This window comes from Myotis davidii, unplaced genomic scaffold (assembly GCF_000327345.1).
Source record: "Myotis davidii unplaced genomic scaffold, ASM32734v1 scaffold197, whole genome shotgun sequence".
Taxonomy (NCBI): Eukaryota; Metazoa; Chordata; class Mammalia; order Chiroptera; family Vespertilionidae; genus Myotis; species Myotis davidii.
The window spans coordinates 294,999-317,675 of record NW_006291549.1 but is presented as its reverse complement, the minus strand read 5'-3'; the positions used below and the strand labels follow the sequence as shown (position 1 = coordinate 317,675).

The window sequence follows — 22,677 nt, the reverse complement described above, 5'->3', positions numbered from 1 at the left end:
AGCAGGGTGGGCCAGAGAGAGCAGTTATGGCAGCTCTCAGTAGGCTCTGCCTCACAGAGTCCTAGCAACCGCTGCAAACCTCGGAGAGAAAGCTGCCTTCGAGTTCCAACCGAAGCCAGACAGTCCCGCTTCTCCCGTTTGAGTCTGGGTCCCTAGAGACTTACCCGGATCTGGAGCTCAGTATCTGAGACTCCCTCCCGATTGAAAACACCAACCACGCCCTCCGCCGCCACCCCGCTCTGCGTGCACTCCGTACCTGAGTATTTCACTTCAGCACTGCACCTCCTCTGAGTCTGGGTATGATATTCTCTTTCCTCCTAGTTGTAGAATTTCCACTCAGCCAGCCTTCCTGTGGTTCTGGATGATGTCCGTTCCGTCTTTTAGGTGTATTTTGATTTGGTTGTTCAAGGCAGCAATCTCCGGCATTAACCTATGCCGCCATCTTGGTTTTCTCCGATACTGCCCATTTTCACTTCTGTCCCTCTGCATGTGGCCTATTTTTCTTTCCTTTTCATTCATTTTCTCTTTGAATGTTTTGGGATCTTTGTCTCTTTTTTGAAAACTTTATAGTGGGTCTATTTCTTTCCAGTGTGGTGAATATTCAATGGGCCCTTTCAATCTGGAAACTCAGACATAACCTTTAGTTCTGAGATGTGTTCTTAATTAATTCATTGATAATTGACCCCTCTCTGTTTTCTCTCATCTCTTTCTTTCAATATTCCCTATTATTCAGATTGGCCCTCAAATTTTTTCTCTACTATTTTTCTACATCTGTCTTTTTACACTAATTTCTGGGAGATTTTTTAAAATGTGTTTTTATTGATTTTAGGGAGAGATGAAGGGAGAGGGAGAGAGAGAGAAGTACTGATGTGAGAAAGAAACATCAATTGATTGCCTCCCACACACACCCCAACTAAGGATTGAACCCGCAATCTGGGCATGTGCCCTGAACCAGCGACCTTTCAATACATGGACAATGCATAACCAATTAAGTCACAATGCCAGGGCTTTCTGAAAGTTTTCTCCCATCTTCACCTTCCAATGTTTCTATTGACATAATTTTTGATTTCAGATTTGTAATTTCTAAGAGCTTTCTTTTTTATGGGATCTGGTTCTTGCCTCACAGGTGGCATATAATCTCTTTCAGCTCTAAGGATATTAATGCTACTTGTTTGCTAAATCTTCTCCCTGAAGACTTTCTGATTCTTTCAAGTTAATTTTTTCTCTCCATTATATTCTTGGTTGTTTGCTCACAATTAGGAGTAACTACAGGGTGACACAGTGTGGAGCTTGACACCTGTGATCTTCATTGGAGGAGAATCTGGCTGGGCCATAGATCAGTATCATTAGCTTTTTTCTACTTGGCTTGGTCAGGTGACCCACAGAACAGTCTTCCAAGCTCCCACATGGAATGCAGAAATCTGGTGAAGCCAATAGAATAAGGAAGCTGGGAAAAATAGTTCCTCAATATTCAGCACTGAATATGATATCTTCCTGTTTTTCCCAGTCTTCAGACCCTCCTCTATTTTATCATTTCCAGAGATTAAGCCTCGCAAGTGGGAACAATCCAGAGTAGCATGCTGGTGGGAAGGGGACTTAAGAACAAATAGCTACTTCCAATTCCTAATCCCAAAGGTATCTGGTGTTTCCAGTTCATAAGACTTTTTTTAATACATTTTTATTGATTTCAGAGAGGAAGGGAGAAGGAGAGAGAGAGAGAGAGAGAAACATCAATGATGAGAGAGAATCATTCATCGGCTGCCTCCTGCACGTCCCCCACTGAGGGTCGAGTCCACAACCCGGGCATGTGCCCTGTCCGGGAATTAAACCGTGACCTCCTGGTTCATAGGTCAACGTTCAACCACTGAACCACACCAGCTGGGCAGTTCATAAGACTTTTGACTCTCAAACAAGTTGTCTGCCAGCTTTCCCCACTCCTGGTTTAAGATTCTAACATCTCAGTCTGCTAAATCAGTTATCCCTCATCCATTTGCTTTCCAGCTTCCAAAATTTTCTTTCTTGTCATGTCTCAATCATTATGGGATTATCTTTTTTAATATCCCATAGCTGCATTAGTTTGTTTTTCTCTAACCTCAACATTTTATCATAAAATTCTTCAAAAATACATAAACTTGAAAGTATTATACAGTCAATACCCATAAAACCACCTAGACTCTATGACTGCTAATATTTCACTATATTTGTTTTATCACACATTCATCTATGCATCCATTCACTTACCATCCATCAAACCATAATGCTTTTTTATGCATTGCAGAGCAAGTTGCAAATATATTGCACTCCAAAATAATTTAGCATTCATATTGTTAACTAGAATTCAATATAGTTTCACTTTTTTTAAGGTAATATTTACATATAGTGAAATGCTCAACTCTTAAGTATACCATTCAAAGAAATTTGATAAATGCCTAGACTCATGGAACCCAGACCCCTATCAAAATATAGAAGATTTCCTTTAACCGAGAAAGTTTCCTCACACCTTTTCCCAGTCAATCCCTACTGCTAACCCATCCCAGGGGCAACCACTGTTCTGATTTCTTTTTCACCAACAATTAGTTTTCTCTGTCCCAGAACTTCATATAAATGTAGTCATGCAGGATGTCCTCTTGTGTATAAACTTCATTCAGCATAATGGTTTTGAAAGTCACTCATGTGATTGCATGTATCAGTAACTGGTTCATTTTTATTGTTGAGTAGTATTTCATTGTATGACTATAACAACTTATTTCTTCATTCTTTTGTCAATAGACATTTACAGGGTTTTTTTGTTTTTTCCAATTTGTGGCTGTCATAAAAGAGCTACTATGAAAACTGGTATACAAGTCAAATGTTTCTCAGGGAGAACTATTAAAGAGTAAAATTGCTGAGTCAAAGGATAATGATATGATTATTTTAAAAGAAATTGCCAGTTTTTTCCAAAGTAGTTGTACCATTTTACTCTCCCACTAACTATAAAAATTCCAGTGCTCTATATCCTGATTAGCATTTGGTATTGACAGTTTTTTCAATCAGAGCCATTGGATGGGACATGTAGTTATAGTCACGGTGGTTTTTAATTTGCATTTGCCTAATGAAAAGTAAGGTTAAGCATTTTTCATGTGATTTGTGACCATTTCTCCAGTTCCTCTGTAACATGTCTATTGAAATTATTTTACTTTAGGCAAGTAACTTCCCTGGACTTCAATATCCTCATTATTAAATTAAAGCCATTAACTTGTATATCTAGTTCCTTGCAATCCTTTCATTCCTAAGTGGTATAGTTATTAAATGCCAGAAGTCATCAAAAACACTTCTGAGCAATGACAACAACCCAAGACAGCTGGCCAAGACTAAAGTACCTAGCTTTTGTAATATTTATGACTCAACATTTGTTTAGCCCCATGCAGTAAACAAAGCACTTTCATTTTCTTATTTCATCCTTAAAACAACCTAGGTTCAAACACCAGTAAATGAGTGGTAGAACCAGACTCAAACATAAATCTTCTGAATTCACCTTCAGTATTCTCTTAGTTAACACCTGCTGTGTACAAAAATATTCATAGCAACATTATTCTTTTTTTAATATTTTTATTTATGTTTAGAGAGAAAAGGGAGAGGGAGAGAGAGAACATCAATGTGAGGGGGGAACACCGATCACTGCCTCCTGCACACCCGCTACCCGGGACAGAGCCGGCAACCAGGGCATGTGCCTTGACAGAGAATTGAACCTTTCCGTCCACAGGACAACACCCAACCAACTGAGCCACACCAACAGAGCAACAACATTTTTCTTAATAACCAAAACTCAGACATAAGCCAAATGTCCATCAATAGTGAATGGATAATAAGAGGGAAATATCCACACAATATAATACTAAATATCAATATGAAGTTCATAAAGCATTATGGATGAACTCACAAGTCTAACAATGTTGAAGGAAAGAAGTCAGGTGCAAAAGAGTACTATGTGAGTCCATTCACATAAAAAGGGCAAAATTAATCCTTGCTATTAAAAATAAGGTTTTTTCCCCCCCTCAGCCGCCAGCCCGCATGTACTCCGCACCTTAGTATCTCACTTCCGCACTGCTCCTCCTCTGAGTCTCAGTGTTTTTCTCTTTCCTCCTAGTTGTAGAATTTCCACTCAGCCAGCCTTCCTGTGGTTCTGGATGATGTCCGTTCCGTCTTTTAGGTGTAATTTGAATTGGTTGTTCGAGGCAGCAATCTCCAGCGTTAACCTATGCCGCCATCTTGGTTTCTCCTCCCCAAACTCCTCTGAAGGTTTTGAAGGATATGACACTCTGGCTGCTTAGTGGAGAATGGGTTAGATGTCAGCTAGAGAGCACTGGAGAGAAACCAAAGGAGAGTTGTGGCAATAATTCAGATGAGATCATGGTGGATTTGGAGATGCTGGTGGTAGTGAGATGGTAAAAACATAGCCCTAGCTGGTTTGGATCAGTGGATAGTGTCAGCCTGCTGACTGAAGGGTCCTGGGTTTGATTCCCAGTCAAGGGCATGTATCTCAGGTACAGGCTTAGGTTCGATCCCTGGTCAGGGTGTGTACAGGAGGCAAATGATTGATTTCTCTCTCACATCAGTGTTTTTCTCTCTTTCTCTCTCTAAAATCAATAAACATATCGTTGGGTGAGAATTAAAAAAATGAAAAGTGCCCTAAAGTGGCTCAGTTAAATGTGAACCTATGAACCAGGAGCTCATGGTTTGATTTCCGATCAGGACCCATGCCCATGTTTTGGGCTCAGTGCTGGTGGGGGGCGTGCACAAGGCAGCCAATCAATGATTTTCTCTCATCATTGATGTTTCTATCTCTCTCTCCCTCTCTCTTGCTCTCTGAAATCAATAAAAATATATTTTTTAAAAATAAATTTTTAAGTGGTTAACAGAATGTTGAACCCCTTTTCCCACACATTCACAACATTAAAAAAATTAATGTAAAGTAGATAAATGTTCACATAACTGCCAGAAAACTTTATACACACCCACCAAAGTCAAAGGACAGTCAATGAATCTTACCTCTGACCCTACATGGAATGCATAAACACCAAGCAATGATATTCAATGAGGTCACAATTCTTAACATGGGAAGAAATGGAAATGGTCTTACCACAGAGTTTTTCTTGGATCTTAAGCGCCTCAGCTAACCTTTCTTCAGCAGCCCGTCTTCCAAGACCAGCTTCCTTTCTAGCAACAGCCAAGTCATATTCCAAACTTTGTCGCAGTGCTTCTCCTTTTTCAACCTCAGAGCGCAGCCTGGCAATCTGGCCCTCATAGCTTGCCAGCTAAAAGCGAATTTCTGATATCATGAACCAATATTACAATATGTTTCCAAGGTTATTAGATCGTTAACCCAAACATTTACACTTCTTAGAAAAACTTGTTTCTATAATATTTATAAGACAAGAATTTATACTTTCTGAAAGACTGGAAAAGAAACACTAGCCTTACCAAATGACACTAGTAATTTTCTTATTTTAGGGAATCCACCAGAGGAAAAAATTTTAATTCTTATATTAAATTCTTATAAAAATAAAGGAAAATCACAAGTTTTACTCAGATAATAGTTATATCTAAGAAGTGTAAAAAAACGCATGACACATAGTAGGCACTTAAAAATTCTTTCTCTCCTCCTCTCCTAGTCTCTAGATGAAGTCAAGAAGCAAACTGCATCAAAATATAGTTTGGTAAATATTGTCTATATTATTTCTCTTGATTATGACTTTACTGATAGAGCCTAAAGTAATAAAAGTGCCAACTTTGCAGGGGTCTGAATAAGCTAATACCTAATTTATCTAATATCTGGAAAGCTAGATATCTAATGACTAGATTTAATTTACCTAATATCCTTCTATGAGTTAATGTGACAGAACATAGGTCTGAAAATTAGAACTGGGTGATTTGTAAAGTCCTTTCCCACTCTAAAATTCTATTGTTGAATCAATGACTCATTAAATAATATTAAACACTTGCTATGTGCTAAGTACAGTGAAAGATATAAAAACCAGGAATTCAATACTATAGAAAGGCATATGGCATAACTTTTATAAAAGAGGTAAAAATGCTATGATATTACAAAGAAAAAAGCAAAATGATTTGTTGCTGGTGGGAAAGAAAAAATGGTAGATCAGAAAGAATGCTAGAAAAGTATCATTTAGGAAAGCTTTGAGCTACTATTAAATAAGAGACACAAAAATCTCTGCAGGACAACATCAGAAATCACCAAGGTGCTATTAAAATGTAGAGTGAAGCAACAGTTACATTTTTTCCACATATAAAAAATAAAATAATTTCCCATTCAAATTTTTAGAATAGCAATGCCTTCATAACACTGTACTTATAAAATAAGAATTTACAAATATTTTTCAATAGTAAAAGAAAAATTCATACAACAACCTTAATTACAAAGTCAAGATTACTCTTAGGAGTGGAAGAAGCTTCACATGTTGCTGCCCTCTGAGTTGATAATATCCCGTTTGTCTTGCAGCAATTCTAGTACCTGTGTGATCGATTGCCTTTACTAATGTCCTTTTGTTGACAGACCTAAAGTAATGTCCATTTTCTTGACTGGACACCAAGTAACATAGCTCTTGGTATCAGAAATGGTCTCTGGATGGGTTTCTGATATTGGGTGGTGAACCTATGTGAGCCTAAATATAATGAAGAGCTCTACCTAGAAATGGGATATTAGGGATCCATGAGATATAGTGGGATCACAATTTTTTAAATTATCATGTACAGTTGTCTAGAATAAAGTTGAAGACAAGCCTGTGAAAAATGAAGTAGCAACTGCATTTGACCATTATGGCAGTATAGTTTACTACAAGACCTGTGAGGTAAAAAGGCTGTATCAGAGAACTTATAAAAACAAAATGATAATCTCAGCTCAAGGTGGTCAGAAAACCAGAGAATTTCTATTTCAAGTGTACAAGAATCTCTTTATTTGTCATAACCCCAGGACAGACAAGGTTAAGGACTAAACCAAAAAAATCTAATTATGCAAAATGCAGAATTACAAGTTGAATAAAGAGCCTCCCCAAGTTTCTAATGTTAAAATGCTAAGTATCACCCAGCTGGCGTGGCTCAGTGGTTGAGCATCCACCTATGATCTAGGACAGTGATGGCGAACCTATGACAGGTGTGTCAGAGGTGACACGCGAACTCATTTTTTTGGTTGATTTTTCTTTGTTAAATGGCATTTAAGTATATAAAATAAATATCAAAAATATAAGTCTTTGTTTTACTATGGTTGTAAATATCAAAAAATTTCTATATGTGACACAGCACCAGAGTTAAGTTAGGGTTTTTCAAAATGCTGACACGCCGAGCTCAGAAGGTTCACCATCACTGATCTAGGAGGTCATGGTTCGATTCCCAGAGAGCATGCCTGGGTTGCGGGCTTGATCCCTCATGTAGGGAAGCAGCTGATCAATGATTCTCTCTCATCATTAATGTTTCTCTCCCACTCTCCCTTTCTCTCTCAATCAGTAAAAAAAAAAAAAAAAATTTAAAGATGCTAAGTATCAATTGGGCATTAGGTAAGAAGGAAGGAGATGGGTGAGGGCTTTTGGAATTAGATACATCTAAAAAATGTAAAATCCCAAATGCCCCCCTGAACATCCCTTGCCAACAAAAGCCGCCTCTCTCCTCCCTGTCTGAGGTAACTAGCCTTCCCTGCTTGAAGATTTAGTAATGACCACACCTGAAGCAGCTGTCTTACAAGAGGATTTGCAAGACCAACCTCCACCACCTTTTGTCACTATTGACAGATTCAAAACTCTCTTTGCTGCAAGAGGAAAAATGCAAAGTCAGGTCCAGAAGAAAATAGCTTATATAGCAAAAGAACTGCAAAATCTTGATAATCTTTTACTAGCAGGAACCTGCAGAACATATATAGGATTGATTTGGATTTAACTAGCTAGCTCTAACAGTTTTCTTGGATAGATGACTGTAAATTGATTTTAACCACGGCCTACAATCATTTAATGAGGTCAAAATGCCAGTACTTTCCTGATGTAATATGGAGACTTTAGGAGATTGGAGTAGTTTTATTACGAGCAAACCAAAACTTACCCTTTCCCCTATTACATCCTCTTGAAGGACCCAAAGGCATTCTTTCCTAATTAAAATGCTATAAACTTCACTGGAGGAGGCAGCACAAGCATCATGAGAAAGCTCTGGTGGCTAACCTGTATGTGCCAAAGATGATAATGGATAGTGGAGATAATGTGGGATATGCCACCATTGAGATGAACACCCCAATTTCAATTGCAATGATGGACTTCCAGAACGGCAAAGGCCAAATGGTAGCAATTAGCCACTAGATAATGAATGCTGAAGAGCATAAGGTGTAGACTGCCAATCATTTGTGCATTTGATCTCAGATCCATTATAACCCCTTCTTTTGCTCTATTCTATTTCATCATAGGAACTGTAATTCTCATGCTCCCATGCCAAATGGCTGTCAGTAGCTGCATCTCTTTTGAGGTTCCAGCTCCCCATACTTTCTCTCCACATTCCAACACTGACTGAACAACCCCTACCATGGCGCTACCTCCCATAAGACAGCCCCAACTTCTGGACTCTGGTAACATTACGTGCTCCCACTGGCCCTCTGTCCTAGCGATGTTGGTGGCTTCCTGCCGTTAGTAATCTCTGGGTAGCTGGCTCCTCATTCCCTGTTTGGATTCTTAGGTCTTCCATCACCAGTACAATCAATTCCCTCTATTAATGCCCTTCCTTTTAGCTGATTGGATCTTATTTGATTTCCAGAACTATCCACATAGCTGATAAACATATCCTCGGCCCTTGATGTTGTTTTCTCACTTACGGTTCAACACATGCACTAAAACATACAACAGCAGCAAAATATGTCCCTCCATTTAAAAAGTATATCTGCATTCTTTAAGTCTGTATGCTCAACCACTATTCTAGAACCTTCTCTCTGGTTCTTTTATGACTTCTACAATATGTCTCAGCCTCTAAAAGAAAGATTTTTCACAATTTTTGACCGATGACCATTTTTGGCAATCTGGCAAAGCCTTCTCAAGGATAAGTAATTAAATGCATAAAAAAAACATGTTGGGGTAATAAAAATCAAAATACTAGTATAAAAACAAATACATGACATAAAAACAAATTTGTGATACTGTACTCTATATACATCTTTAATAACATTAAATAACAAGCTCTACTCTTAGGTCTAATAACCACTGTAATTTCAAAGTAGTGACAAGTATAAACAATATTTCAATATATTTGCAATAACTGAATTGTGGTATCTATAATTTCTCTTTATGATAAATTCAAAACTACTGCTAATACTATTATGGCTTGTTAAAAGGAGGACTGGCTGCATCAAATCCTTCATTAAAATGTTATTTTTCCCCATCCAAGTACACGGATTCCTTGATTTCTCTGTTTCAGAGGACCTTAGCTTAAGAACCTAAGCTCTTAGGACTGGCTGCATCAGTCAAACAATATCTTCAGTTCCTAACGTCTTAAAAAGCCTACTGCTTGGTCTTAGGTTTCCAGTATTTCTTGGCTAAAGAAAGTAATATTGCTCTTCTTTGTCCCAATTTTTAAGATCTACTCTCTTAGCAACTTTCAAATTTGCAATATAGAATTAACTGTAAATTACATCCCCATGACTTATTTATATCTAGAAGTTTGTATCTTTTGATACCCTTCACCATTTCACCCAAACTCCACATCCGCCTATATTTCTGTGACCTTCAATTGTTTGGATGATTTGTTTTTTAGATTCCACACATATCTGTCTATTACTAACTGACATATTTCACTTAGCATAATGTCTTCAAGGTCCATCCACGTCATTACAATGGCAAGATTTCATTCTTTTAAATAGATGAACAATATTCCATTGTATGCATATACCATATTTTCTTTATCCATTCATCCACCAATGAACATTTAGATTTTAAAGATATTTTGTGCTAATCTAACAAAATAATAGAAACAGAATCATAGATATATAGAACAGACAGCTGTCAGAGGAGAGGAGCATTAGGGAACTGGGTGAAAAAGATGAAGGGATTAAGTAAACAAATAAATAAATAGCACATAGCACAGACAACAGTGTGGTGTTTGCCAGAGGGAAAGGGGTTGGGGGAGGTGGAAGAGGGTAAAGGGGGGACAGATGGTGACAGAGAGAGACTTGACTTTGGGTGGTGAGCACACGATGCAGCATGCAGATGATGTGTTATTTAGTTGTATGCTTGAAACATGCATGATTTTCTTAACCAATGTCACCCCAGTAAATTAAATTTTAAAAAATAATAAAATTAAAATTAAGACATTTTGTGCCAATCATCTATCATAATGTGTATTAGCACTAGGAGTATCTGATAAGGCAAATACAGGGTGTCCACAAAAAAATGTATACACACTTAACAGCTGATAGCTCAACTTTGAAAATGAAATGTACTGTCATAGACACTGCCTTTATAATCATTCAAAGTGTGTGTATACATTTTTTGGGACACCCTATATATTCCTTATTTTGGATGGCAAGATAGTTTTATTCATCTCTGCCTTGCTTTATAAAAGGCATATTTGGAGAATATACAGCAAAAAAAAATACTATATACTGGTAATATGAATAAAATCACCTAAAAAAATAATTGAAACAATAAGTATAAATAGTAATATGAAACTGGCATTGAACCAATTCTAATCACCTATTTTGAGAAAATTCTTTCTTCCCTGAAATAATTTCCCATCTCTTTAATGTGAACACACTTCAAAACATTTTGATTAAATAAAGACAATAAATAGTGTGTTCTGCTAAGAGAAATCTGATAACTGCAAAAATACATCAAAGAATCTATTTAATATAAATAAATGATATGATTATCATGACACTAATGTACATTTGATTTTAAAATATGTTTTAGATATTATAAACAATTAGCATAAATTTAACAAATGCCACTTTAGATTCACTATGTAATAAGTAAATAAAAGCAATTACTTCAATTACCTCATTTAGAAATTACTTCATTTGCCATTAAAAATACAAATAAAACAATCATATATGCATTGCTTGTTATTTCAATCAGAAACCTCTCACTGTTCCTTAGAGACCCAGAAAAAAATCATTTTTCAAACATTTATTCAACACACAGCTGCTGAGGGCCTAAGCCATGTGAGAGACTGAGAGACAGAGATACAAAGCCTGGTCTCTGCTTTCAGCTCTCAGGAAGCTTACAGACTAAGGAAGAGCAGGTAAGCATGAAATAAATGTTTTAACTCTAAAATATCTGTAACAGCAGCATTGGAAAAGCAAAGAAAGGAGTGATCCGTGTCACCTAGGGAGGCTTTAAAAGGTTTCCTGACAGAACAGCATTTAGTAAAAGAATTTAGTAACAGAATTTAGTAAAAAGGGAAGAAAAACACCTGTTTATACTTAAGTGTCAATAAATTATAGCTACTATTACAGTGCACAGGCACTTTATAAATCTGCTTAATTACTACAACAACCTTTTGGGACCAGCATTTCAGAATAAGAAACCAGTGATGTACAACTCACCCAAGGTCACATATCTTATAAATAGTAGAGCCAAGAATGAGTCCAAACTTGTGAAAGTCAATATTCTTTCCACTACATAGGCTGCCTACGCTGAGCTTTAAGAATGAATAAGATCTAAAAAGAGAAAAAGTAGCCCTAACCGATTTGGCTCAGTGGATAGAACGTTGGCCTGCAGACTCAGGGGTCCCAGGTTTGATTCCAGGCAAGGGCATGTACCTTGGCTGTGGGCACATCCCCAGTAGGGGGCGTGCAGGAGGCAGCTGATCGATGTTTCTCTCTTACCGATGTTTCTAACTCTCTATCCCTCTCCCTTCCTCTCTGTAAAAATATTTAAAAAGAGAAAAAGTAGCCCTAACCGGTTTGGCTCAGTGGACAGAGCGTCAGCCTGCGGGCTCAAGGGTCCCAGGTTCGATTCCGGTCGGGGGCGTGTGCCTTGGTTGCGGGCACATCCCTAATAGGGAGTGTGCAGGAGGCAGCTGATCGATGTTTCTCATCGATGTTTCTGGCTCTCTGTCCTTCTCCCTTCCTCTCTGTAAAAAATCAATAAAATAATTTTAAAAAAAAGAGAAAAAGTAGCAAACAGAAAAAGACAGAAGAGACCTAAATATATAATTCATAACTTAATTTACAGGAAAAGATAACTACTGTCCTTGGAATATATACATCCTATATAATAAAAAACTAATATGCTAAGTGTCCGACCATTAGTTCAACCATTCAACCAGTTACTGTGATGTGCACTGACCACCGGGGGCAGAGGCTCCCACCTGTAGGTTAGCTTGCTGCTGGAGTCCGGCCAATCGGGACTGGGTGAGACGGGCTGGACACACCTTGGAGCCCTCCTGCAGTTCCTCCCCAGCCCCAATCATGCACCAGTGGGGTCCCTCGGCCTGGCCTGCACCCTCTTGCAATCTGGGACCCCTCAGGGGATGTCAGAGAGCCAGTTTCGGCCCGATCCCTGGAGGCCAGGCTGAGAAACCCCACTGGTGCACGAATCCGTGCACCAGGCCTCTAGTATACATATACAATACATATATACATACACACATACTAATAAAATAAAATTAGAGTAATATAAAAAATTAAAAGTTTATAAATTGCAGAGATTAAAAGTTTCATACTCAAATTTCCTTGTTTAAGAGATTGTTGCATGACTGAAACCAAAAGAAACCTACATTAAGATTTCAAAAATGTCTAATTTACAAATCTTTTAGTCACCAATGCATTCATCAATATTTTAATCAAGATTACCTATTAATTAAAATAAATTTAAGACAGCATACAAATAAACACAATAATTAATTAAATTTCTACTTTAACACTCCTATGCAATTCTACTATATTAAAAAAATCCATTTTCTTTATAAGTTCCTTTTTAAGCACAAAAATGTTATGGTGATAAGTGTTAAACATAGAGTTTCTAATATAAAATGAATTTAATTTTTTAATTCCTCACTTGAGGATATTTTACTTATTAACTTGAGAGAGAAAGAGAGAGAGAAACATCAATGTGAGAAAAACCAATCAGTTGCCTCCTGTATCCATCCAAATCGGGAATCGAACCTACCACCATTTTGGTGTAAGGGGTGAGGCTCCAACCAACTGAGCCACTCGGCCAAGGCAAAATGAATCTAAATTAATCTATTTTTAACATTATTGGAGAAGAAAATAAATTCTACCTCTGCATTGTGCTTAGTTGTTATTTCTAATTTTTCTCTCTTAGCCCGATGGAGTTTCTTTCTGAAATCAGTAGTAATATCCAATTCTGCTTCACTTTTAGGCATTTGTTTTACATCAGGTGAGACAGCCTTCAACCTATAAAATGAGATCATAATAAAATACAATTCTCTATAAGTATATTTCCAGCACTTCTGGTATTTCTGATAACTATTTTTCAAAAAAAAAACCACAGAGAACATGATATGGTCCTGCCCCCCAAAAAAACTTACAATCTAGTAAAAGATGTTGATTGCTAGGTAGAAATGCAAAACAGTATACAACTAGAAACAAACCACTGTCCATCAGAAAATCACCGCGTTGTTCAAGATTGGTACTTAAGGCTGTCTGATCCTATCACAAGCTGGGCAGTTCTGCAAGAGACTAAGTTCTTTCCTTTTTACCTTTTTAAAATATTTTACTTACTATATATGTAATACATATTACAAAAAGAAAAGTATAAATAAGAGAATACAGATTCCTGCATTAAAAGGGCATCCTAAAGCCCCCCAAAATTAAAATTAAAGTAACAGCAAAAGGCCCTGGCTGGTTGGATGGGTATTGTTCCCTGCACCAAAAGGCCACCGGTTCGATTCCTGGTCAGGGCACATGCCCGGGTTATGGGCTCACTCCTAGGGAAGGGGCATGCAGGCAGCCTATCGATGTTTCTCACATCAATGTTTCTCGCTCTCTCTCTAAAACTCAATTTTAAAATATTTTTAAAAATAATAACAGTAAAGATAATTTAGAGGTACAAACTCACAAGAAAAAAGAACACAGAAGATGAGCCAATAGCAATAAAATATTGAAAGCTGGAAGGCAGGCGGGCAAGTGGTAACTGATTCACGTATGAAAGTTAAATTTAAAGTCAACAGTGGGGAAAGCAACCTGATTTACACCAGAGTCCAACAAACTCAGTTCATTGGCAACACCTTTGAAAATGGAGGTGAAATAGAGCAGAAAACAGAACTGGTTCGAAGTCTACCAAATTAATAATGAGATCAAGTCCTCTACCTTATACACCACACAACTGAGTACCAATCTTTTCCCCACTCCGGCAGGATATTAGGGGTTTATTCGCTGGACAGGATAAAACAGAAGGTCTCTGGATTGGAGACAGTAGATACAAATGGGCTAAAGGATCCATACTAACATCAAGAGACTCAAGGAAAAATGTATATAATAGATGAGAGCCCTGGTCTTCTAATACTTCTTGTCTGCCAGAACAATAGCAACCAAGAAGAAATGGGAAAGGTCTTCCCTGGATAGTCTACCAGCATAGTGAAAAGACCTAAAAATGCTGATGCTAGAAGTTTTCCAGCAAAACAGAGAATGCCACAAACACGAAGCCTCACACAGTGAGCTCCCAATCATCATTTTATATTTCCACCAGCACTGTATGAGGGTTTTAGTTTATCCACATCCTCACCGACACCTCCTTTTTTAGTTTTTTATTCTATTCACTCTCATGAGTGTGAAGCGATGTGTCATAGTGATTTAATTTGTATTTTCCTAATGAGTAATGTTGTTAGCATCTTTGCATGTGCTTTTTTTGCCATTTGTCTATTTTCATTGGTGAAAAGCCTATTCAGGTGTTTTGCCTGACAAGAGCTTCCTAAGCTTGGAAACCCCTGGAGGGGGAAATTCAAGAAAGAAAGTCAGCCCGGCTGGTGTTCTCAGTGGTTGAGCCTGGACTTATGAACCAGAAGGTCACAGTTCGATTCCCAGTCACTTTAGAATATACTCTGAAAGTTTCTTTTAAAAAGTAACGTAAGTTTACTATAGGATAAAATAATGCTATACCTAAGAATCTACCCAAGAGAAATGAAATCATATATCCACACAAAGACTTATACACAAATGTTCACAACATAATTATCAAAAAGTAGACGCAACCCAAATGTCCATTAACTGGCAAATGTGAAACCAAAACACTGAATATGCATACAATGGAATACTATTCAGCATTAAAAAGCAAGTACTGGTAAATGCTACAACATAATAAACCTGAAGAGCATGCCCAGCGAAAGAAGCCAGACACAAAAGACCTTGTATTGTATAATTCCATTTGCGTGAATTGTTCATAAAAGGCAAATCTATAGAAACAGAAGTAGATTAGTGGTAAACAGCAGAGTTTAAATAACTTCATTTACCCAGATTCTAGAATTCTGAAGAGTAACATAGCCATTAAAAATTATGGCAGATGGCCCTGACCGGTTTGGCTCAGTGGATAGAGCGTCGGCCTGCGGACTCAAGGGTCCCAGGTTCGATTTCGGTCAAGGGCATGTACCTTGGTTGCGGACACATACCCAGTAGGGGGTGTGCAGGAGGCAGCTGATCGATGTTTCTCTCTCATCTATGTTTCTAACTCTCTATCCCTCTCTCTTCCTCTCTGTAAAAAAATCAATAAAATACATTTAAAAAAAAAATTATGGCAGATGTATATAGTAAGATGTTCCCCCCAAAACTGAAAGACAGATACTAAGTAATGTGAAGTGAAACATTTACTCTAATTTTTCAAATATATATTTACTCAATACATTTATATGTTCATAAGATAAAGTATGAATAAGTATGTACCAAAATACTACTAGTAGTTAACTCTAAGTAATAGGATTATAAGTAGTTCTATTGTTTTTCATCTGCATTTTTTAATTTTTCTAAAAATGCATGTATTATTTGCATTAAAATACACACATATATGTATCCTATATAATAAAAGCCTAATATGCTAAGTGTCTGGTCATCCATTCAACCAATCAAAGCGTAATATGCTAATGATATGCTAAGGTTGCTCAACCTCTCGCTATGACGTACACTGACCACCAGGGGGCAGACAGTCAACCGGCTGACCAGTTGCTATGACATGCACTGACCACCAGGGGGAAGATGCTCTGACTTGTAGGTTAGCTTGCTGCTGGGGTCTGGCTGATCTAGAGTTAGTGAGACGGGATGGACATGCCCTGGAGCTCTCCCGCGGTCCCTCCCCATCTGGCCAACCTCCTGCATCCCTCCCTGGCCCGGATCGTGCACAGGTGGAGTCCCTTGGCCTGGCCTGCTCCCTCTCACAATCCTGGACCTGCAGGGGGTGTTGGAGAGCCAGTTTTGGCCCGATCCCACAGGCCAGGCCGAAGGACCCCACTGATACACGAATTCATGCACCGGGCCTCTACTATGTAAAATAAAATATCAGAGCAAGAAGGATCTTGAAGATCCTCTATTTAGAAGTTTTTGTTGTTGTTGTTGTTGTTTGGGTTTTTTTTTAAATATATTTTATTGAGTTTTTACAGAGAGGAAAGGAGAGGGATAGAGAGTCAGAAACATCGATGAGAGAGAAACATCGACCAGCTGCCTCCTGCACACTCCCCACTGGGGATGTGCCCGCAACCAAGGTACATGCCCTTAACCGGAATCGAACCTGGGACCTTTCAGTCGCAGGCCGACTCTCTATCCACTGAGCCAAACCGGTTTCGGCTATTTAGAAGTTTTTGAACCATATTCCTCACCTGTGGTGGTGGAGAACAAGCTGATGAGACCTCACTCTTTCTTGACCCACATTTGATAAAAGAAAAAGTCCTCTTTGAGATGAAATGTTAGCAAAGTAAAATGTTTATATCCTATTCATTTATTCCCTACCCTGCTTCAGAAAGGAATTAAAGTAACTTTCAAAGATAGGTAGGAAATGTTTACATAGAAAACCCTATTTATAGGTGAAGTACATATTAGTCATGGTACTTGCCCCACCTACACATCCTTGCTGAAAGGCCGTCTGGATAAGCTCTTCTCAAACTAAGTAAGAGCAGGGACTATTCAAGCTATTCCCACCACCCACCTCATGATGATTTTTTATAATATATTTTAAATAGATAACTAAAAAAGAAAGTTTCAAAACATAAACTATAACCCCAAGTGTTTTATTCTTAGATTCAACAAACAGATTATTCTGTTACAGTTATAAAAGTTTCTGAACACCTACTTTCAATTTCTGTACTTACTTATTTATAACCACACTTTGGGTTGCACTCTACAAGATGGTTCATTTTCATATTATAGACTCAGGTTTTTATACTGTTCATATTAGAGGTGAATAAACCAAAAGCAGGCACCTCACCCAAAAGCAGCTATCCATGGCACAAAAAAGATGAGCAATAGCAATTCTTACAATGTAAACTCCAAGTAAAGAAGCAGTTAGCGCCTGGCCAGCATGGCTCAGTGTTTGAGCATTGACCTATGAACCTGGAGGTCACGGTTCGATTTCCAGTCAGGGCACATGCCCATGTTGTGGGCTCGATCCCCAGTGTATGGCACGCAGGAGGCAGCCAATGAATGATTCTCTCTCATCATTGATGTTTCTATCTCTCTCTCCCTCTCCCTTCCTCTCTGAAGTCAATAAAGATATGTTTAAAAAAAGAAGAAGCAGTTAGGAACAGGAGTTAAAACTAAAAGGGTGCTACAGAAGTCGTGAACTCGAGTTACGGCACTGAGGAAAGTGAAGGATCAGAACCAGAGAGAGGATGGTCAGCCCAAGTAATCACCACACACAAATGTGAATAAGCATAAATATGAGGAAAAGAAAAGATTTAGAAAGGTGAGAAAGAATGAGCAAATATACAGGGACAAAAGAAAGTGCAGACACTTTGACTTTTGAGGACCGATTAACAAAGGAGCACAAATTGCAGCACAAGGTCTCCAGGGGCATCCTTCCTGCTCCTTCAGTCCCAGGAAATTCCCTTACCATACCATGAGAATTCTTACAATCAGTCCCTCCAACTGACTTCTCCCTGAGCCTTGCAACCAAAAGCAATCCTCAACTAAAGAAAAAGACTGGCAGCTTACCTTTGGGTATCAACGGTAACATTACTTGAAGTGTTTAAACTCATGGTGAAGTCTTCCAACTCTTTCGCGAAATACCCCACTGTTGATTAAAATTGTCCAAGATGTCTGTGACTTACAGGTTAGATGGACTAAAGGCTGTTAAAATAGTAAACAATACAACAGTGGTTATATATGTGAATCTGAGACTACGGGTGATTTTTCTTTTGTTCTTCGACTTGTTTGTATTTTTAAGTTATTGTCTATCAAACATATACTTATATTCTTAAAAGCCATGTTTTATTTCTTTTTTAAAAATTAGAAGCAGCCCTAGATGGTTTTTCTCAGTGGTTAGAGCGTCGGCCAGTGGACTAAAGGGTCCTGGTTTTGATTCCTGGTCGAGGGCATGTACCTGGGTTGCAGGCTCGATCTCTGGCTCCAGTTGCAGGAGGCAACCAATCTATGTGTCTCTCTCAAATCAATGTTTCTCTTTCTCTTTGTCTCTCCCCTCCCTTCTACTCTTTCTAAAAATCAATGAAAAAAATATCCTTGGGTAAGGATTAACAACAACAAAATAATAATAATAAAAGATTAGAAACAAAAATGACAAAATGTAAAAAAGATGTTCCTTGTTTTTTTATTATATTTTTATTGATTTCAGAGAGGGAGAAAGAGATAGAAACATCAACGATGAGACAATCATTGATAGGATGCCTCCTGCACACCCCACAACGGGGATCAGCCCGCAACCCCAGCATGTGCCCTGACTGGGAATCGAACCATGATCTCCTGGTACATAAGTCTACACTCAACTGCTGAGCCATGCCAACTGAGCAAAGAAGTTCCTTTTTGTAAGAACAAGGCAATGCTATTAGATTATTTTTATTTGCAAATAAAAATAAAAAATTGTTAAAAAATAGTTACAAATTCTTCTTAAACTGGAGAAGAAATACGTAGTGCCTATCCGTAGGGCATAAAAATCAGTCTGAAAGAAAATGAAGTCCAGGGTTATTTTTGGGTTCTCAAAGGTTTTTGAATAAATGAAATATTTTTAATGCAATGTTACAATCAAAGACCAAAGTATTCCCAAATAAAAGATCTCATGGTAATTTTCAAAGGCCTTCTCCTTAGGCAGGGTAGGGACCGTCCAGCCAACGGGCTATATAAGGCCCCCAAAATCCTTTGGTCTGGCCCTGCCAAGGCATTAGGGGTGAGTTAATTAAATGTTTGACCAGATATAGCAGGCTAATTTTTAAGCTGATAATTTTGTATGGCCCGAGAATAATCTTATAAATATCCAAATGGCCCTTGGCAGGGAAAAGGTGCCCCACCCCTGTCCTAAGGGATTGAAGAAGAAAGAAAGAAGAGAGCATTAGTCACTTACACTGGCCTTCTCACTGGAACCCTCTTCTATGGGACATATTCCAAATTATACAGAGCCAACCACTTAAATTACTTAACTATTGTATGAAGGAGTCTCTGGGCAAACATTTTAAACAGAGAGATAACTATAATTAATTAAGTCCACATTGGCACAAATATCAAGAACCCACAAGTATCTCCCCAGCAGAAGACCAATATCCTAAGATAGACAATGGGCTTTGGACTCGAAGATCTGAGATAGGATTCCAATAAGTATCTTACAAGTATGTGGCAGTGGGCAAATCACTTAAGCTCTCCGAGCCTGTTTCCTCAACCATAAGCAGCAGATAACTGTATCAACCTCACTCGTGCATTTGAAATTTAAGTACATATAGCACATATACAGTGCTCAGTAACTATCAACTTCTATTACTGAACACAGAACCCTCTGAGAAAATATAATATCCCTGACAAAGGAAGGATGTAAGGTCAGGGGTGGGCAGCCCCTGGCATGCGTGCCAAACATGGCATGCCAGTAACTTTTGCTGGCACGTGAAACCCTCTCTTATAATCTTCCATTTACAATTTTTTTCTTAATATCGACTTTTTTTAAAATATATTTTATTGATCTTCTACAGAGAGGAAAGGAGAGGGATAGAGAGTTAGAAACATCAAGGATAGCTCTAGGACAGGGGTGGGCAACCCCTGGCACGCGTGCCAAACATGGCACGCCGGTAACCTTTGCTGGCACGTGAAACCCTCTCTTATAATCTTCCCTTTACAATTGTGAATCTTTGTTCTCAGTGATGAATTTTGTTAAGTCTCGTAATAGGAGTAGCCTGATGGATGAAAGTAGTAGCTCGTGCGTATCTCTGAAGGTCATGAAATATAAACCTGATGTAAAATCTGTGTCATCAGTGATGCAGCAGCAAAAGTCCCACTGATAATATCAAACGGAGTCATAAAGTTTTCTGTCGGACTATCAGTGTACATGTATACATTAAAAATAAATGTATTTTTTATCATCATATACTGTGTTTTTGTTGTCGCTCGAATGAATGTTATTTCTTCAAGGTTCTTCACATACGTACACCTTAAGAGAGATCAAGTAGGCGTAACGTGTTCTCAAAAAATTAGGGTTGGCACGCAGAAGAATTTTGAGTCAGAGATTTTGCTGGTTTTGGCACGCACTCACAAAAAGGTTGCCCACCCCTGGTATAGGTGCTACAGAAGGTGATTTAGTCTGAGGGAAAGATGTAATAAAAGAATTGTTTAGGGAAATTGTGGATGTATTTATATATCTAGAAGACAAAAAAAAAGGGGGGGCTAAACTGTTCTGTCCCTGCTCTCACAACCCTGAGAGAGCTCATTGAAAGAAAAGAAACTCGAATAAGCCAACTGGGATGTAGATTCAACCATGATCCTGAAAAGTGACGGTTCCTACATATAGACACCAAGGGATCTTTAACACAGTGGTTCATGGCACTGACAGCAGAAGTCTGACCTAGGACAAAGAGGACATAATTTTTACCAATATCTGGTTATGGGGAGAGAAATTCTAGTTCTCCAGGCACCTAACAGACAAAGTTGGGGAATATGGTAGATAATCGAATACCACTGTCATTCATTTACTAGTACTGAGCACCTACTACAGTGCCAAGCACTGTACTTGGTATTTTTTATACAGAACTCTGATCCTTACAACACTGTAAGGATGTAAAGATGATCCCATTTTCAACAGAGAAAACTAAGACTCAAAGATCAGAAATAACTTGCCAAAAGTCACAGTTAGTATAGGACCAAGATTTCAACTCATAACTATCTAATGCAAAAGCTCAAGCTCTTTGTAAAGGCCACAGCTGATACGTACAATTGAACCATTAAGTTCTTTTACCTAAGGTTTATCATCTTTACTTCAAGTACCGAAACTCTTTTGATTCAGAAAGACTAAATGACTTGCCTAAGAGCAGAAAACTACTAAGTGGGGAATACTTGGGTCTTAATCAAGCTTTTCTGATACTGAACCCCAGTCTTTTTACCTTACCACATGCCTCCAGAGAAACTCCCTTCAGAATAGAAGTTCAAAAGTCAGAACTTACAAGGAATGGACTCTTCTATATATAAATATCCAAGGCTCAAAAGTAGGTATGTTTGTTTTTGTGAAAAGATTAAAAACACACGTGGGTGCAGATGTCACAGCAGGCACAAACAGAACCTCTATCTCACAGGCAAATAATTTACACTGTTAGGACCTTAATGTCTGTTGTTCTTTGTTTTGTTTTTATCTTGGGCAAAGAAGTGTGGGAAGAGTTTACTAAATTTTAACAAAGTTGTGTCAATAAAGCTAAATTGGAGAGAGTGATCATGTTTCAGTACATTATTTTAGTTTCTAACATCTACACATCTGAGCGGTCCTCTAGAAAGTGTCTTCTGTAGCTCAGGGGCACATTCCATCGATTTCCAGATCACTGATACAGATAATGTAACAGGTCCCCACCACTGCCCCGTGATGTTTCTCTTATAAACCTCCCCCCACCCCCCACTTCTGTGAGCAGAACCTGTGACTTGTTTCTAACCAACAGAAGATGGCAAAGATGAAGGAATATCGCTCCCGTGATCACACTATGTTTTCTAAGGTGCTGTTTTAGCAGAAAGACAATCTCCTCCTGGCCTTCAAGACGCAAACTGCCATGCTGGGAACTGCCTCTGGAGAGGGCCACGTGGCAGGGAACTGCAGGCCGCCGCCAGCCCACAGACAGTGAGAAGTCAGATCCCTGTCATACACAGGCCAAGAGGAAAGAAATCCTGTCAACCACCCGAATGAACTGGGAAGCAGATTCTTTTTTAAAAATGTATTTTTATTGATTTCAGAGAGGAAAAGAGAGGGAGAGAGAGTTGGAAACATCAATGATGGGAGAGAATCATTGATCACTGCCTCCTGCACACCCCACACTGGGGATCGAGCCCGCAACCCTGGCATGTGCCCTTGACCTGGGATCGAACCCAGGACTCTTCAGTCCGCAGGCTGACGCACTATCCACTGAGCCAAACCACAAGGATATATTATTAAAACTTAAATGTATAGAAGCATGGCATTTGTGTTCCTAAAAGAAAAAAAAAAATTAGTTTCGGTCTGATCAGACCATGATGTCACAAAACAAAGTCCTTCCCTGATGAACCAAAGAGGATTATTTGCCTGAAACAGATAAACAGTCATATTTTTATGT

The 22,677-nt window shown here is 38.4% G+C and overlaps 1 protein-coding gene across 1 annotated transcript in view; it reads right to left on the bottom strand.

The window, feature by feature from the left end:
* CCDC171 (coiled-coil domain containing 171) overlaps positions 1-22,677 on the bottom strand; it is a 188,511-nt gene that overhangs the window by 162,998 nt on the left and 2,836 nt on the right. The window contains exons 2-4 of the mRNA XM_015564717.1: positions 18,113-18,247; positions 13,240-13,375; positions 5,120-5,294 (exon numbers count right to left, since the gene is read on the bottom strand). Coding sequence (XP_015420203.1) covers positions 5,120-5,294; positions 13,240-13,375; positions 18,113-18,156 — 355 coding nt within the window. The 5' untranslated portion in view covers positions 18,157-18,247. The remainder of the gene's footprint in view (positions 1-5,119; positions 5,295-13,239; positions 13,376-18,112; positions 18,248-22,677) is intronic.